The sequence below is a fragment of the Haliotis rufescens genome, unplaced genomic scaffold (assembly GCF_023055435.1).
Source record: "Haliotis rufescens isolate VD_foot unplaced genomic scaffold, xgHalRufe1.0.p SCAF_29, whole genome shotgun sequence".
Taxonomy (NCBI): domain Eukaryota; kingdom Metazoa; phylum Mollusca; class Gastropoda; order Lepetellida; family Haliotidae; genus Haliotis; species Haliotis rufescens.
The window spans coordinates 954,612-974,704 of NW_025963990.1; the positions used below are offsets into that span (position 1 = coordinate 954,612).

General features: G+C 43.2%; 1 protein-coding gene across 2 annotated transcripts in view; it reads left to right on the forward strand.

Moving 5' to 3' along the window:
- LOC124137765 (adenylate cyclase, germination specific-like) overlaps positions 1-12,143 on the forward strand; it is a 29,678-nt gene extending 17,535 nt beyond the window's left edge. For both annotated transcript variants that reach the window (XM_048402757.1, XM_046504205.2), the window contains exons 5-7: positions 8,901-8,999; positions 10,319-10,410; positions 10,777-12,143. In XM_048402757.1, coding sequence (XP_048258714.1) covers positions 8,901-8,999; positions 10,319-10,410; positions 10,777-10,941 — 356 coding nt within the window. In that variant the 3' untranslated portion in view covers positions 10,942-12,143. The remainder of the gene's footprint in view (positions 1-8,900; positions 9,000-10,318; positions 10,411-10,776) is intronic.
- The last annotated feature ends 7,950 nt before the right edge of the window (positions 12,144-20,093 follow it).

Here is a 20,093-nt window from a genome sequence, read left to right on the forward strand (position 1 = left end):
CTTCAAAAGGCCTCTGATAGAAAAAAAAGTTATTTCATCAGATTGATGCAGAAGTTGGGTAGCCTTGTGGTTTAAGAGTTCGCTCATCCCGCCGTCCAGTTTCGACATAGTACAATGTCGGAAGCCCATTTCTGTCCCCTTCCCCACCGTCATATTGCAGGAATATTACCCATTGTGCGAAACATACCATCACACATTAAGACAGGTACAAAATGTCTGCACATGCAGACAAAATAAATGTAGAACGAAACATCTCCTGTAGCAGCCCAGTGGCTAAAGCGAAGACCCGGGTTCGGGTACACCTGCAGTACACCGTTCGAAGCCTATTTCTCGTAATTATTGCTGTTATATTGCTAAACGTGACGTAAAACAATATTCACTCACTCACTAGCCAATATTGCTGTAATATTGCTTAGCGTGTCGTAAAACAATATTCACTCACCCACTAGCCAATATTGCTGTAATATTGCTTAGCGTGTCGTAAAACAATATTCACTCACTCACAAGCCAATATTGCTGTAATAGTGCTCAACTTGTCGTGAAACAATATTCCCTCACTCACAAGCCAATATTGCTGTAATAGTGCTAAACGTGTCGTAAAACAATATTCACTCATTCACTAGCCACTGTGGGGCTTCATAAGCTGTCACTCAATAATGATAACAATGATAAAAATAAATGGCTATTTGTAATAAGCTATATAGACCATCCGTTGAAGCATTCAAAAAAGCGCTAACGCCTTAATGACCCTGGTCAATGGTTTAGTTTGCACTTTTCTTTCTCAGCTCCCTGGGGAGCATACAACCTATGCTGCTCGTGAGTTTAACAGCCACATTACCAGTCACTCTATCACGAGGACGACAAAGCATTTACGTTTGCAGACGTAATTATCAGTTTATTCATCTGAACAATGGGAAAGGTCTTCATTTAAGTGGGATATTGTCTAGATACTCCGCTTGTGTCGTTAATGGACTTAGCGGTAAGTTGAAAGATATTGAATACTGAAGGTTGGCATAAGACATATTATCTCGGTAAAGTAGTTGGTGTGATTGTATACATCGTCCAGAGTCGGGGTCACTGATGAATGAATGACCTGCGGTCTTTATTGTATATTGGGGGATCTGAGGCGCGAGAGCTCTATGAAATATGTGCTCGGTGCATGCGTGCGTGTCGCAATACCAACGTCGCTTAACCCGTGAACATCCCGGTTAGAATAGGTCTTCAGCAACCCATGCTTGCCGTAAAAGGCGTCTATGCTTGTCGTAAGAAGCAAATGGGTGGTCAGACTCTCTGACTTAGTTGACGCATATCATCGTATCCCAATTACGAAGATCGATGCTCATGATGTCAGTCACTGGATTGTCTGGTCCAGACTCGATTATTTACATACAGCTGAAATAATGAATGCGGCATTAAACAACAAACAAACAATATTTCTGCAATTTCACGCCGGAACATGGGAACAATTCGATTATTCTCTGTACATCAGTACTCGCCCCCGACGTATCGATGTTTGGAGATATACACGATCCATTATATGATGAAAGAGCTTCACACGTTGTACCTTAGTTTAGAATCGAACCGGGGACCTGAATAACATCAAAAACATTGTTACATAAAATATATTGTGTATTTACGTTATATTGCCAACGAAATAACACAAAACCTCAATCACGAAATTGCAAATCTAACCCTCCTGCACTTTGATGAGCACGTGAATATGGTTTCGTAACGATCGCCCCTTGGGGCATGACTCGCCATATCAGGGAAGATCTCGCCTTGCACAGGTAGCCAGTTTCTTTGACATACACGTACAGTTCATTAGAGACCTATTGAAAGCAAAATAATCTATACGATAATATCCTGTTTTAATAACAACGCTCCACTGTGATCATATACCTTTGTACAACGACCGCTTTCCCGTTTGGGACATGAATGTCGACGTGGTCGTGTACGTTCATCACCACGCGAGTCTGTTTAGAAAGACGGTCATTAAGACCGTGGATGCTCTTTATCCGGTTTTGTTGCTTGTGAGCGGAGCCGCAGTAATGGTTATGTTACCTAATTGCAAACACAGGTCCAAGAACGACAAGTGATCGAAATTGCTTTTATTATTATAGAATGGAGTGGGTTGGCTTGCTGGAAAATTATCTGAATGAGAAATATGCTTATCGATCAGTAAATGGATCAGTTCAATTACATGTTAGGTAATGTTACACTACATTATCCAAACTCGTCACCGGTAATTACTCTTACGCTTGCTGCTTCTAAGCAGAGTGATGTGTGTAGGCTACAGAACTTCTGCATCGGAAACAATTTGGTTGTTTGTTCAGAAACTTGAAACGAAAGCAAAGTATCTCGGGTGAAATTCACCGCAGCTACCTTGTGAGACTAAACATGATCTTTTTTTCTTTCTTTTTTTTGTTATGTGACGACAGTCTGTAAATAATCGAGTCTGGACCTGACAATCCAGTGGTTGACATCATGAGCATCGATTCACGTAACTGGGATACGATGACATGCATCAACCAAGTCAGCGAGCCTGACCACCCGATCCTGTTAGTCGTCTCTTACGACAAGCATAGCCGCCTTTTATGGCCAGCATGGTTTGCTGAAGACATTTTCCAACCGGGATCTTCACGGGTCAAAAAGCATGAACTGTGCGACAATGGTTTAAAGTTGATAGCTGGTGGAGCAACGACGTTGGGGTAACATAGAGATTAAAGTGTTCGCTTGTCACAACAAAGGTCCGGGTTCAATTCCCAACGTAGGTACAATGTGTGAATCTCATTCATCACACAATGGATCGATGGTATCACGATACGATAAATATGTAAATGAGCTTACGTAGCAGAACTACTTGTTATCTCCGTACATCGATTCAACGTCAAAACTATGACGTTCTCAATATATTCAGATACAGTAAACTACGGTTATAGCGAACTCAAAGGGACCACAAATTCTAGTTCGTTATAACCGTAATTCGTTATAACCATATATACAGCTTATATACAGCAAATGGCAGGGACCTAAAAACCAGTTCGTTATATCCGCCAGTTCGTTATAAACGTGTTCGTTATAACCGTAGTTTACTGTATGGGTTTTCCGAGGTGTGGGTGATTCTGTAGACAAACACAGCTGGAAATCATTTGACACTATATGATACATCGGACGGTTCACTCAAACACTGTATTAATTCTCGGTATCAAAGAGGCGACTAACAGGATCGGGTGGCAAGGATCGCTCACTTGGTTGATGCATGATGATATGGTCGTATGTATCCCAATTGAGTAGATCGATCCATCACTGGATTGTCTGGTCCAGACTCGATTATTTACAGACCGCCGTCATATAGCTGTAATATTGCTGAGTGCGGCGTTATACAACAAATATACAAACAAACAATGGCCCCATATTTAACTATAAGCGATTTCTCAGTTTCGAGTTTTCGAAGGTGAAGGTGTGTGTGTGTGTGTGTGTGTGTATGTGTGACCAAAGTACTGTTACAGGCGCCACTCACCCCAACTCGCTTAGAAATAAGACCAAACATACTCATATCGATACAAATAATAATCGATACCACATCCTCACCCAAATATGCGAGTCTATGAGGTATTTCGGAACATATGTTAACTTTTCGGTCTTACACTTCAGAGTAGTTAATCTGTAAAGTGAGCTCCTTCACACAAGATTACTTCCGATTTAGCCGGAAGCTCGTCGTGCCATTGTTAGTCGGCAATCGGGAGATCACACACAACCAAGTAATATTTGTGATGACTTGGAACTGCCGGAAGTCGTTCGGTATTCGTGGTCTGGGGATTGAGACATGTGATGGCCGAACGACCTATACCACAACACGTGTCACTGCTGACCATGGGTACAATGTGTGAAGCCCATTTCTGGTGTCCCCCGCCGTGATATTGCTGGAATATTGCTAAAAGCGGCGTAAAACCTCACTCACTCACTCACTCACTCACTCACTCACTGCTGACCAAATTATTAGGAATATAAATGGTCCCAGGTGTTCTTTTTATTCCATGAAACACACATAGAGATATGAAATTAATGAAACTACTGAACTACATATTCCAGTCTTAAATTCGGTGTACAATATGCCTTTTAAAAAGTAGTTAATACTTGAGTAGTTTGCCTTAGGTTTGGTACCTCCCAATCTGTTGACTGACATTGGGAGAGTACCCGGGTTTGCTACATGGAATACAGCCCTTCTGAAAATCTGGGTAATGCAGAAGGCTGCAGTGTTGGGGAGTCTTCACATTCTCCGAAAAGTTCTTGGTGGGTGTGACTAGGCAGCGCTTCCTGGGAGAAGTCCCATTCACTGTCTGGGCTGCGTGTAGAGGGGGCAAGGGCCCTGAGCTGATGATGAGCCTAACCAGCCTGACTGTGCCAGGATCACCCAAACTCTCTTTGCTGCATTTTTTATTTTAATCTGTAAATAATAATAATAATAATAATAATAATAATAATAATAATAATAATAATAATAATAATAATATTAATGATAATGATAATGATGATGATAATAATAGGCCATTCATGTCGCGCGTATTTCCACACCACTCAGGGGCATGCTCAAAGCGCTATTATTTCCCCGGTCACTGGATCAGTGTGCACGCAAGAATCATTCTCAACTCCCTGGGGAGTGCACAACCCAAGCTGCCGGTTAGGCGCTAGAAGGTTAACAACCAGTCACTTGCCCAAGGAGACACCCCGTGTGTTTTACGCCGATTGGGGTATATTTCAGCAATATCGCAGTTCGGGTAACAATTAATTTGCCCTGATTTTTATTGGTGCGTCAGTTTCAAACCCCGCTTGATACAAAGTATTAAACGTCTGAGAAGACAAGGTGCATAACTTTGGGCTATCCTCTTACATCAAGTTGAACCCGTGAAGATCCGAGGTAGAATAGGTCTTCAGCAACCCACGCTTACCGTGGGAGGCGACTGTGCTTGTCGTAAGAGGCAACTATTGGGATCGGGTGGTCAGGCTCGCTGACTTGGTTGATGCATGTCATCGTATCCAAATTGCGTGGATCGATGCTCATGATGTTAATCACTGGATTTTCCGGTCCAGACTCGATTATTTACAGACCGCCGTCATGTAGCTGGAATATTGCTGAGTGCGGCGTTAAACAACAAACAAACAAACAAGCATCAAGTTGACATGCAGTGCTATCACTGAAATGTATTAAAAGCGTCATTAAAACCAACTCACGCAAATGAAGCAGTGAGCTTCACGTACGACTGGTACACGGATCATGGACGACTGTGATTCATGTACCACGTGTCACTGCCCCACGTACCACGCCCTGCACATTAGGAAACCGTATTTCCCCGAAAAACACCGGGTAAACACGAATTATTGTCAATTTTTGCAATCGTAGCTTACATTGTTGGTTTCAGTTCATTTCGTATTATTTGACAGAATTACGATAATTAACATCCCTTGTAGATTTAGGGAGTAATTTAATCTCGTTCCGCGACTATTTAATACTCCGCGAAGTGTAATTTGTTACATTTATGAGTGAGTGAGTTGGGTTTAACGCCACTTTATAGTGGCGTTAAACGTTAACGCCACTTTCCAATTATATCGCGGCGTGTCAGCTTAATGTGGGAGGAAAGCCCGAAGTGATGCAGGTCTCAGACGTTTACCACTTCGGTGAAACCCACGAGCACGGGTATGGTGCTGACAAACCTAGAAACATAATCGGAGCGAACCGGGATTCGAACCCACAATCTTGGGTGCCCAAGGGACGCAACTCTGCACAGCGAATCGCGGCGCCTTAGACGACTGGGCCAGCCGTGCCCCCGTTACATTACAGTAACGTTATCATGATAAAATGAGAATTCTTTGATAACAGACCAGGTGTTGGCCAAGAAACAACACCATCTTACATTTGAACAAACAAGGACGCCGTGCGTCCTTTCTCTAACATTTACATAGCTTCTGTTGCTTTTTGTTTCTCACACTCCAAGTCTAATTTCTGATATAACGAACTCTCTAAGTCGCCCTTCATTAGCGTCTGTCGGAAGAAATACTTGAGAGCGTCTTTACCTGTCAGGTGATACATCAAAGGCGCCGCCGCTGTCCTGGTAACATGCTAATCACTTCAGGTGTGCACGTGTGGCGTTCCAAGCATATCTCACCTGAGTCATCATAAGGTCACTTGGTGCAGCGATAAGACTGTCATATTACATTTGTTCAACATTTTATGAATGTAATGCATACTTGAAATTCCAATTAAAACATCAACTATTTTTTTCTATTTTTGATATTTTCAAAAATGACCAGCCTTAAGACAAATTCAAAAAGTAAATGGGATCATCTGAGTGTTCAGCGTCCTCGATTGTCCTGATTCCTGAGAGTTTCTTGGGCTGTGGCCCTGACCCACACTGAGGCACGTTTGGTGCCTCCTTTGGCAAGTGACTTTGTTCAAAATATGGCTCTGTTCAGCATTAAATGGGTACCCGGTAGAATGAGATGATATAATGATTCTGAACTTTCTAGCTCCTCGCAAGACAGCTTGGGTTGTATATTCTGAGCAGAGCTGAGATCAATAACTGAGTACACCCTGATCAATTGAGGGTAATATTGTTAGAGCTTTCAGCATGCACTGAATGTATAAAAGCTAGCCACAGATAAGACCACATTGTTTTATTAGTATATTATCAAGTGTATTATATCCCCCATCCGTGAAGATCCGGGGTAGAATAGGTCTTCAGCAACCCATGTTTGCCGTAATAGGCTACTATGCTTGTCGTAAGAGGCGACTAACGGGATCGGGTGGTCAGGCTCGCTGACTTGGTTGATGTATGTCATCGATCCCAATTGTGTAGATCAATGCTCATGATGTCAATCACTGGATTGTCTAGTCCAGCCTCGATTATTTACAGACCGCCGTCATAATGCTTGAATATTGCTGAGTGCGGCGTTAAAAAACAAACAAACAAATATTATATATCCATCATATTCTGATGAATTCCAAAATGTATATATCAAAAACTTCTTTTCGGAAGTTATGTCAATCCGTATTTTGTGAAAGTAGGCGTTCCGCGTGCAGCACATCGACTGCGTGGACTGTTGCTGTTGACAGTGAATTGATTAGGAAGGATTAGCCGTCTTCGGCTGCTGAGGCAGTAATCGTTGATTTGTTTGTCGCACAGACATCGTCTTCGGAAGTAATAAAAAGGAGGACAGATGATTCACGTGAGGGAATTGGCCCTCGAGTGAGCGAGTTTGCTTTAACGCCGCTTTAAACAGCATTCCAGTTATATTACGGTGTTTCAGCTAAATGTGAAAGGAACCACGAAGTGAAGCGGGTCTTTCACTTTGGTGAAACTCACAGTATAGGGCTGACAAACCCAGAAATATAATCGGGGCGAACCCAGATTCGGGCTCATAATCATAGGATACTGGCGTTCCCAAGGGACGCAACTCTGAACAGCGAATCGCGGCGCCTCAGACCACTGGGCCTCGGTGCTGCTCCCTTATTGGCCCACGAACAAACTTTCCAACCTGCAGTTGTTATCAACTGCACAGGTTACGCGGGTTCAAGTGTCAGGTCGTAAAGTTTCTTATTTGTTTGTCCGTTTGTCCCTTTTCCGGCGCACTCAGCAACAGTCCAGCTATATGACGGCGGTCTATAAATAATCGAGTCTGGACTAGACAATCCAGTGATTGACATCATGAGCATCGATCTACGCCATTGGGATACGATGACATGCATCAACCACGTCAGCGAGCCTGGCCACCCGATACCGTATGTCGCCTCTTACGACAAGCATAGTCGCCTTTTACGACAAACAAAACACCGTTTCAGCCGAGCCTCTGTACCCAACTGTACCCATGCGAGGAATCGAACCCAGGAAATCGGCGTGTTGACCACGTTGCGATGTTGACGTTAGAGACTTTATTGATAAAATGTGAAGAAGACTGAAGCAGTGATCATGAAAAACCCGTTCGATCATGTCTTTCCTTGATTGTTTAACATCATCTCTGAATATTCTATGCACGTCATACAATATTTGTACACTGAAACCTCACTTCGTGAAAATAATTCATGAATGTTTCCCAATGAAATATCAATGCATTCTTGGAGGTATCTCGTTTTGGACATTAGTCTGTATCCAAATTTAATGTTAACGACCAAAATGTGACACAAATGTGGATATAATGGGTCGCCAAAACGCGGCTTAACAAACGACCATGTACACAGTCCCGAATGCTTTCTGTAAAACTCAAAATTCACTTGCTTTTTCAAGTGCCTTTTCTGATAAACGGCACCCCAATACGTGGATCCAACATTCTTATGTCGATACTAGCACCGACCCGTGAAGATCCGGTGTAGAATAGGTCTTCAGCAACCCATACTTGCCGTAAAAGGTGACTATACTTGTCGTAGGAGGCGACCAACGGGATCGGGTGGTCAGGCTCGCTGACGTGGTTGATGCATGTCATTGTATCCCAATTGCGTGGGTCAATGCTCATGATGTCAATCACTGGATTGTCTGGTCCAGACTCGATTATTTACAGACCGCCGTCATATAGCTGGAATATTGCTGAGTGCGGCGTAAAACAACAAACCAAACCATTCTAGCACCATGTCAAGACATACGAAGAATCAGAGAAACCAGGCTTTAGGACGTCTGCATGCCGACCAGACTGCACCAATGGGTGCCAATGCTTTTAATGTCCGCCTGAGAACCATCTACAGTTTCCTGGATTCTTCAAAAGTCTTGAAATAATCATTAAATAGCTGACGGAAATCATGTTTCAAGTACGATCCAAAATTACATAATTTCGTACATGATTTGGATTATTTGACAAAAGAGGTCAGATTGTTAGCGTTTCTTAAAAAATGACGTCTCTATATTGTGTTCCAGGGTCAGTGGTTGCCGGTGTAGTCGGGACGAAGATGCCGCGGTATTGTCTGTTTGGTGACACCGTCAACACCGCCTCGAGGATGGAGTCAAGCGGCGCACGTGAGTATTATCCTGTTCCGCTTGCTGAAGGTTGAGCTGGGCATTCCTGTTAGTGTATTGACAATACTGAACAATACTGAACAATACTGAATAATACTGAACAATAATGAACAATAATGAATAATACTGAACAATACTGAACAATAATGAACAATACTGAATAATACTGAATAATACTGAACAATACTGAATAATACTGAATAATACTGAACAATACTGAACAATACTGAATAATACTGAACAATACTGAACAATAATGAACAATACTGAACAATACTGAACAATACTGAATAATACTGAACAATACTGAACAAAACTCAGTGGTGTCTATAAAGTTGTGGTTGAAGTACGTGTCATGGCAATGTCATGTCATGTCAATTACTCGCCATGTCAGTGTGATACCATGTTAGTACCGCCGTCATAGCTGGAATATTGCCGAGTGCAGTGTTAAAAAACAAACGTAATACGAACAAGGCACTCAACTGCCTGATTCTGTGATTTTGTTTGTTGTTTGTTGTTTAACGCCGCACTCAGCAATCCTCCAGGTATATGACGGCGCTCTGTAAATAATCGAGTCTGGACCAGACAATCCAGTGGTTGATATCATGAGCATCGATCCACGCCACTGGGTATTAACCATGTCAGGGAGTTAGTCGCCACTTACGACAAGCATAGACGCCTTTTACGGCAAGCATGGTTTGTTAAAGACCTAATCTACCCCGGATCTTCTCGGGTCCCCTGGGGGCACGGGTGGCCCAGTCGTCTAAGGCGCCGCAATTCGCTGTGCAGAGTTGCGTCCTTTTGCCACGCCAGAAACCTATGATTGTGGGTTCGAATCCCGGTTCGCCCCGATTATGTTTCTAGGTTTGTCAGCACCATACCCGTGCTCGTGGGTTTCACCGAAGTGGTAAACGTCTGAGACCTGCATCACTTCGGGCTTTCCTCCCACATTAAGCTGACACGCCGCGATATAACTGGAATACTGTTAAAAGCGGCGTTAAACCAAACTCACTCACTCACTCACTCGGGTCCCCTGATTCTATGAAATAACATGTTATAACAGTCGTCTTAGGCCACACAACTTGAGTTGCGCCCCTTAATAAGTGACAGGATCCAAACATCTTGGGGTCGAATCAGGCCCAGGTTCGTCCAACTTATTAACCTCGGTTTATCAGGACCAGACCCATGCCAAGTGGTTAATATCTGCGATTTGCTTCAAGGTCGGCTTTCTCCGTCAAGCCGGATATGACTTGATATGACAGTAAAACTCACTCACTCACTCACTCAGTTGTGTATAATGCCACGTGTTTGTGTTACAGCCCAGAGGATCCACATCAGTAAGACCACGAAGGATCTCCTAACTGGCATCGGTGGTTTCTTTATTGAGCCACGTGGATCCATCGAGGTCAAGGTCAGTTTGATTTTTTTTGTAACTACGCTTCAATTTAAAATCCAATTCAATTCAATTTTATTTAAGTTAGGGGCGGTCGGTGCCCAGTGGTTCAAGCGTTCGTTCGTCATGACAAAGACCCGGGTTCGATTCCCGACATGGGTACAATGTGTGAAGCCAATTTCTGGTGTCCCCCGCCGTGATATTGCTAGAATATTGCTAAAAGCGGCGTAAAACCATACTCACTCACTTATTTAAGTTCAATTTAGAATATCAACATTTGTTGGAGATCGAAATTGCATCCCTGGAGGTAGTGATCGAGAAAGTCTACAAAAATCCCATTAAATGAACTGGCCGGCCCGTAATAATCCAGTTCCTTGTTTTCAGGGTAAAGGAGAAATGGAGACATTCTGGGTGACGGGAACGTCTCATCACGTCCCCAGGGGGCCCTGCGTCGCCCCCCTCCCTGACGTCACCAGGAACGCCGCTGTCATTGTCGACGTCGCAGCACTGAGTCGAGACCTAACATCAAACGTCAGGACGAAGTTGTGATTGACAAATATTGTGATTTACAAGAGAAACACATTTTCTAGGTTATCATTACATTGATTTCCTTACCAGCGCCGTGAGCCGAGTTTCTGACAAGACCTGATACGTAATACTCACTAACGCGTATATATAGCGGGCATTATCGCTATTTGAAACCCCAGATGATAGTACCGAGGTTGTATTATTGCGGAGCGCTCGGAAAACATCGGGCTTTTCACCTGTGAATGACAAGCTCCAAAACAGACGCATTTGAGCGGCGGGCGGTACATTATCGTTCCTCATGACCTATTGCCATCACGTGTAGGATGGTTCATTTTATATTGATGTGTGAACATGGCCAGACGAGTGACAACCACACACCTGAGGTTCGATGCTAGCCAAAGTGCTATCTAATCTGTTGCTATGTCAACGCCTTTGGAACTCCAACGTCCGAAACACGACCTTCATCACAACCAAATCTCAACTTAACTGTAGTTGGTCAGCGTTGTAATGTAGGGATAACCACCAGAGCTCATCGCTGTAATGTGTAAATAAGCTATGTCATTAATGGACCTGACTGCTGGCATTATATGGAGAATTGCTTCAAGACAATTACTATGGCAATTGCTTCAAGACAGTCACATTTGTTTTTAAACATCACCTTCTTTAGCACATCCAACAGTTTGTTAGAGTTAAGCCAAGTTATATTTTGACAGTATTTACTTTGTTTTTATCCTATGCTCCACATGACGAATATCAAATGGTCAGTCTCAGACCTCTTTAACTCGAAGTCTTTTGGATAAAAAAACTGAACAAAAAGCTTTTGGATCATGATCATTTTGGGGGATATTTTTGTCGTGAAAACTGAGCACAAAATTTCATGTGTAATGTCTCCAAAATATTCATGATCCCTAGCTTGTTTTGTTCAGTATATGTGTCGAGTTTTCCGAAGTTCGAGACAAGCGGCGTGTTGATATTAGACATGAGTATCGATATGGATTCGCTGGGGGCCATGACATCACGTCATCATAAACAGTACAGGACAAAATAGAGCTAGGGGATTATTTGTATATATTTGTATTAACATTTGCATTTGGAAAAAGTGGAAACTTCACTGTCAGAATAATTATCTTTTTATTTGAAAAAAAATAAACAAAAAAAATAATTTTGATCTTTTTATTTGAATAAAATCATGTTTCGTGTTACCTCTTGTATTCCATTTGAAAGAAAAAAATATGAATGTACGTGTGTCACAGATAGCAGATCAATAGACAGTGATTAATTTATATTTGTGGCTGTGATTAATAATTGTATTTTCATTTCATGTTTTGCAGCTGTCCAAACTGAATACTGACAATCATAGTCTTCTAAAAACTATATGTTAAAAAAATCATAATTTTCCAAAACACATCAAAGCAGCTCACAGCCACGGTGCCTAGATAATTACCGAAAGGAGAAGTTCTCAGGAATGTTTGGAACACAGGTGTATATTGTTCTCGGAAACTCCCTTCAATCCGGGCTCACCCGTTTTGTAAATATTTCACCGGAGTTACTTCCCTTGCCTCCGAACCTTTTGACGAACAGATTTTGATGGTGTGTTTGTAACGTTGAATGTATTCGTTGAGTTGAAAATAAATGTTTCCTCATGTGAAATAGGTTCATAAAGCAGTATTTTGAGTGATTCCATAAGTGACATGTGATATCAACCCATGTATATACAATCGGTTGGCGTAGCGCTACGCCAACATATGTTTTTGTACCTAACCTTGTAAAGATCACTTGGTTGACTTGGTAGAAATCAGCGTGTAAAAATGACGGGAGTACAAATCAGTTGATCATTCGGCTCGTCTCAGCCCTGTAGATTATCCCAACTAACACTGGGAGGGAGCCTTAATAGAATTAGTGTGGATCACGTGACCATTTCATAAAATCTTGGCGGTAGGGAAGACCCATTTCATGTAACATCCATATCCCCCCATTTCCTGTAATATCCCTATTCCCCCATTTCCTGTAACATCACTATCCCCCATTTCATGTAACATCCCTATCCCCCCATTTCATGTAACATCCCTATCCCCCCATTTCCTGTAATATCCCTATCCCCCCATTTCCTGTAACATCCATATCCCCCCATTTCCTGTAACATCCCTATCCCCCCATTTCATGTAACATCCCTATCCCCCATTTCATGTAACATCCCTATCCACCATTTCCTGTAACATCCCTATCCCCCATTTCCTGTAACATCCCTATCCACCATTTCATGTAACATCCCTATCCCCCCATTTCATGTAACATCCCTATCCCCCATTTCATGTAACATCCCTATCCCCCCATTTCATGTAACATCCCTATCCCCCCATTTCCTGTAACATCCCTATCCCCCATTTCCTGTAACATCCCTATCCCCCCATTTCATGTAACATCCCTATCCCCCATTTCCTGTAACATCCCTATCCCCCCATTTCCTATAACATCCCTATCCCCCCATTTCCTGTAACATCCCTATCCCCCATTTCCTGTAACATCCCTATCCACCATTTCATGTAACATCCCTATCCCCCCATTTCATGTAACATCCCTATCCCCCATTTCATGTAACATCCCTATCCCCCCATTTCATGTAACATCCCTATCCCCCATTTCATGTAACATCCCTATCCCCCCATTTCCTATAACATCCCTATCCCCCCATTTCCTGTAACATCCCTATCCCCCATTTCCTGTAACATCCCTATCCCCCATTTCCTGTAACATCCCTATCCCCCATTTCCTGTAACATCCCTATCCCCCCATTTCCTGTAACATCCCTATCCCCCATTTCCTGTAACATCCCTATCTCCCATTTCCTGTAACATCCCTATCCCCCATTTCATATAACATCCCTATCCCCCCATTTCCAGTAACATCCATATCCCCCCATTTCCTGTAACATCCGTATCCCCCATTTCCTGTAACATCCCTATGCCCCCATTTCCTGTAACATCCCTATCCCCCTTTTCCTGTAACATCCCTATCCCCCCATTTCCCGTAACATCCCTATCCCCCCATTTCCTATAACATCCCTATCCCCCCATTTCCTGTAACATCCCTATCCCCCATTTCCTGTAACATCCCTATCCCCCATTTCCTGTAACATCCGTATCCCCCCATTTCATGTAACATCCGTATCCCCCCATTTCATGTAACATCCGTATCCCCCCATTTCCCGTAACATCCCTATCCCCCATTTCCTGTAACATCCCTATCCCCCATTTCCTGTAACATCCCTATCCCCTCATTTCCTGTAACATCCGTATCCCCCATTTCCTGTAACATCCCTATGCCCCTATTTCATGTAACATCCCACACACACACACACATTTTATGTAACATCTCTGCCGATAATCATATTTGAATTAAAAATGAAATGTTATTTTTTCATTCCCGCTCCCCTTCTTTTGCTTTGTCACCGCCCGGATGAAGCTGACGTCATACGTCATTACTCCGTTACAACCCGGGTCATTACGTATTCTGCATTTTTCAATGTTCTCTTTCAGTGTTGACTACATATAACGGTACTTGTATCTACCTTGGGAATATTGATCGCGCGACGTATGTTTGTGGGCGTAATAGATCCAAGGGCATTTTTTTATGAACAGCTTTTATAATAGCACCAAAACTACCACAATAGTCTATGGCTTGTTTTTATTTCTTGAAAACAATATGTGTTTTCGATTACGGGAGGATTGAATTTTTTCTCTTGACAGATGTTAATATCTCATCAACTGATAGAATTTGAAGGATCTGCTTCAGATTGTAGTTTTACTTTCCTTTGTATTTGGCTATGACGGAGCTGGTATTTCCCACCGAGAATTGCAAGCCAAATTCTTCAAGGCAGTTTATTGTGTAAATAAATCACGTATGTTTCTGATTAGAAAATCGCTGAAGGACAACAAAGATATCAGAGATAAAAGCCTTATCAATATAGTGTTTATCACTTGCATATATTTACTCAGATACGTATAATATTACGATATGTTTGCACTGACAAACACGTTATGTGAACTAAATATATTCTCCCAATTGAAATCACAACTGTTAGTAGTTGTATCAAAGGATGAAGACACGATGATTTGTCTATAGTCGAATATCATAAACCTGCCATCAGTTTTCCCTTAAACCACAATTGGGCTGCAACAATTGATAATTATTCATTTTCCAAGTTTCAAGGAAGGATATGAAGGCGTCTTTTATCTTTAAAAATATTTTCTTGGTTAAACCGATGCCATACCAGTAATTTGATTTGGATCGTTTTCTTTTATAACAGCTGAAACTGACCCTTGTTATATACATGCTTTTTGTTTGTTTGTTTGTTTGTTGAATTATTTAACTCAAATTTGTGATGATAGCACGTGTCAATACTGCCACTTTGGGTAGAATCACACAATCCTTTTGCTGTAGAGGGGATGTTGAACGCGTACCCGGGGCGTACCGATGTAACAAAGACAACTTTCTGCAAACCTGCCATGTTTGTGACAGACTCAGATATCTCTGGCAGTATAAGTTCAGGGTATGAAACTCCCCAAAATTTCAGCCAGACCACAGGACTGGCTAGCTGAAATACTTGCCAGCCCTGACCAAAACCTGCCTGCCCACTATAATCATATGTTTCTCAGGATAAGCTAACGGGGTTTCTTTTTGGTTACATTTTATCATTCACCTTTTTTACATGTGAATTAATGCTTATCATTGGGAAATATTTAGAATATTTTCACATATGAAATATAACCTGACCGTCGGGGAGGGGGATTTGAAAATCTGGCAGCCCAAGTTGAAATCAACCCGTCTCGGACCGTCGGGCAAGCAGGTATTTCGAACACTGCTATAAGCAGGATAACATGTTTTGTTTGTTTGTTTGTTTGTTTGTTGTTTAACGCCGCGCTCAGCAATATTCCAGCTATATGAGCGGTCTGTAAATAATTGAGTCTGGACCCGACAACCCAGTGATTGGCATCACGAGCATCGACCCACGCTATTAGGAGACATGAACCAAGCCTGCGAGCTTGACCGATCCCGTTAGTCGCCTCTTGCGACAAGCATGGGTTCCTGAAGACATATTCTACTCTACCCCGGATCTTCACGGGCACCAACTTGGCGAAACTGCGAGAAAGGTGTGGTGCTGAAACCTCAAGGCTCGTAATCGGATCTATTTATAGATTCGAACCCACGAACCCTCTAAATACTCTCCATCACCTCCGTGTGGAGACAGGGCTAGACAGTAACCCCCCGAGTACTTCATGCTTGGAGGAGTCCACTTAAAGGGACCGGGATGGTCAGGCTCTGTGGCGTAGCTATTTGAGTGCCATAATGCCCCGATGGCGAGGATCGTTGTTCATGCTTTCAATCACTGGTTTGCCTGGACAGACGCGACGTTTTGCTATCTGTATCACTCAGCAGACATTGTATTCATCCAATCCCAGCTTTTAAGCTCGCCTTTCTGGCGTGTATCTTTAACTGTAACATTGTCTTCAACTAACAAACAGTATACCACTGTATTGTGTGTTGGTATCTACTCGTATCCCCCTTTATCTAGGGTATTATATCCCCATTCTGTTATAATATCCTGGACCCTTTCCCTATAACAAATCTTCGTTCAGGAAGTGACGTCATGATGTCAATGGTGTAATTTGATTGGACAGCTGGTTTTAGCGTAGCGTATTTCGAAAATATATATATATATGGGCCCAGGGTATTTATGATAATAAAAAGGGGAAGTAATACCCTGCATAATCGAGGATGATCTACTCGGTGTGTCCACAGTGCCATATGTCATGTAATGCTATAGCTCACTAAATCAAACTGTTTATGAGCTGTATGTTGTGTTTCATAGACCTGTGTACAAAATGCAGATACCTTGAATATTAAAACATGTCTGCATTATTTATGGACTTTCGTTGTTTTCTTTCAAAATAGGGCCGTGGGTGGCCTAGTGGTCAAAGCGTTCTCTCGTCACGCCAAAGACCCGGGTTCGATTCCCCACATGGGTACAATGTGTGAAGCCCATTTCTGGTGTCCACCGCCGTGATATGGCTGGAATATTGCTAAAAGCGGCGTCAAACTATACTCACTCACTCATAGCTGACACTAGAATCGTAAATAGTGATGGTCATTGATAATCGGGGACGGTCGGGTAGCCTAGTGGTTAAAGCGTTCGCTCATCACGCCGAAGACCCGGGTTCGATTCGCCACATGGGTACAATGTGTGAAGCCCATTTCTAGTGTCCCCCGCCGTGATTTTGCTGGAATATTCACTCACTCACTCAAAACAAAAACTGGCAGCGGTTTTGGCAAATCAGTTTCAGTGGTTTCAGTGAGTGCAGACTATACATTCATTACAGTGAGTGAGTGAGTGAGTTGGGTTTAACGCCGCTTTTTAACAATATTCCAGTTATATCACGGCCTGTCAGCTTGATGTGGGAGGTAAGCCCAAGTGATGCAGGTCTCAGACGTTCACCACTTCGGTGAAACCCACGAACACGGGTATGGTGCTGACAAACCTAGAAACATAATTGGGGCGAACCGGGATTCGAACCTACAATCATAGGTTTCTGGCGTGCCCGTTAACACGGATAAACATGCTGAATAATATACTGAACCGCAAAAGAAACGTCACCATGTATAGATATACATGTATGAGAAACCTTATTTGTCCCAACACTGTCAACATACTTTGAGACATATTAAAAAGATGAAACTTGGCAAAACTGATCATCAAGGTTGAAATTAAAGTGTCAAATGTTCTTAAAGTGAAACACAACACTAGTCTCTGAGAAAATGGCATCACAAGTCAGTATCTCGTGTACATTGAATACTGCCGTGCAACGTCAATACATCGAATGGATGAGGCGGTTGATGAAGGCCATAGGCACTTGAGCCCACATTCTGAGGAACGCCTGAAGCAGTTCAGCTGCAGTTGTCGGCCTTGGTCGGACGTCATTCAGCCGTCTTTGAATCGCGTCCCACAGGTGCTCAATGGGATTTAAATCGGGACTGAGGGCAGGCCACTGCACGGTTCTGATGCCATTCTGCTGGAGGAAGTCTCTCGCAGTGTGGGCACGGGAGTTATCATGCTGAAACTCCCTGGACCGATGTCCTGGAAGACCACAGGGCCGACCCTTGGTGCAAAACCAAATCCACCCCACACCATGATGCTCGGACCACCCCACGAGTCTCTCTCAACAACATAAGCATCCGAATAATGTTACCTACGGCGTCGCCAGACTATCTCTCTCTGTCATCTGCTGCTGAGATACAGCAACGGCTCTCGTCTGAGGTAGAGGCTGGTGGCGCCAATGCTGGTGCTGTATTGCCCACTGAAGACGGTCCCGGCGATGACGTGGTGTCAGAATGGGTCCTCGGTGTGGCCTGTGACAGTGGAGGTGTCTGCTCGTCAATCGTCGACGCACGGTGTCCGCACTAATGTGTCGCTGGTGTGTCCCCATGGTCTGTCGAGCAGTTTCCGCAGCAGTAACAAAGCGATCTTGAAGATGCTGTCGCACAATCTGACGATCCTGACGTCGGGTGTTGACCCTTGGTTTTCCACTACGTGGTCGGCCAACTGCAGTGTTGGTTGACTGGTACCGTTGCTGGAGCCTGTATATGGTCCTTACGTGGACTTGAAATGTATTGGCTAATTGCCGGGCGGTTTGTCCAGCTTGCAATCGTCCAAGGGCTTAGGGTAGCTGATTTCTTGTCAATCTTCGCATGTGGTAGCAATTCAATAACGAATGAATGTGATCCGATCTGGGTGGATTTTATAGGGCAAGAAATGGGGGAACGAATGTGCATTTCAATTTGCACGGAACTCACGTGCATCGGGTTAACATGGCCGTTGCCGTGATGTGTTTGGGCGATCGGTTTTATTGTCATCTGCTTTGTGTTTTTATCATCAAATATCATTTTTCCGGAAAAGGTAATATAAAATTTGAGAAACTTGGACAAAAATTACCCAAATATTTTCATGCAATGTTACTTGGGATGACGTTTCTTTTGCGGTTCAGTGTACTAATCTCTTGCCATATCAAATCACGCAGTGCAGCAGTGAATCTTTCACCTCAAAGGCTCATCCTCGTCAGGTTTCAGCAGATATTTATGGGAAAGAGGCGGCGGGGTAGCCTAGTGGTTAAAGCGTCCGCTCGTCACGCCGAAGACCCGTGTTCGATTCTCCACATGGGTACAAGGTGTGAGAGAAAGAAAAATGGGAAGAAAAGAAAGAAGGAGGGAAAAAAAGGGGAGAAGTAGGGGAAGATGAAGGAGAAGAAAAAGAAGGAAGAAGGAGGAGGAGTAGGAGGAGGGGAGAAGGAGGAAAAAGAAGAGGAGATGGAGGAGGAATAAAAGAAGAAGGAAAAAAGGAGAGAATAAGAAGGAGAAGAAGAACAAGAAGGAGAAGGAGGAAGAGAAGAAAGAGGAGAAGAAGAAGGGGAATAGAAGAAGGGGGAGGAGAAGAAGGAGAATGAGGAGGAGAAGAAGAAGGCTGAGTAGAAGAAGAGGAAGAGGGGAATAAAATGAAGGAGAAGGGGAAGAAAAGAAGAAGAAGAAGACGAAGAAGAAGAAGAAGAAGAAGAAGAAGAAGAAGAAGAAGGAGGAGGAGGAGGAGGAGGAGGAGAAAAAATAGTTTATAAATTAACATGTCCTATGCTTCTGGTGGACTCACTCGTCACCTTCGTTCAGCCATCCGTCCATTCACCCACTTCCGGATCTTCACGGAGATGAAAACAAGCGATGACTGTCATCACGACGAATGCGTTTTTGGCGTACCTTTCAACCGTACGACAATAGTCCACTATGATGACACCCTCGGCATCCCAGAACACGGAGGTCAAAACCTTTCCATCTGATGGCACAGTCTTTGCCTTCTTTGGTGGCGGTAATGTCAAATGCTTCCACTGGCTTTTGGTGTTAAGACCTTCAAGAACTTCATCACAGTACCTTCCTCCAGCTTGTCCAGTTTTCAAAGGCCAGCCCCTGCTTTTTATAATGACTTGAGACGATTTGCCAAAGTGACTAAGGTTTTGCTTGTAGATATACCTCCATAACATCATGTCATGTCCACAACGAAACAAATCAATATTGATCTACTCAAGCCATCACTTTTTAAAACATGTGGTCACTGGATAGAATCCTGACAAAAATCA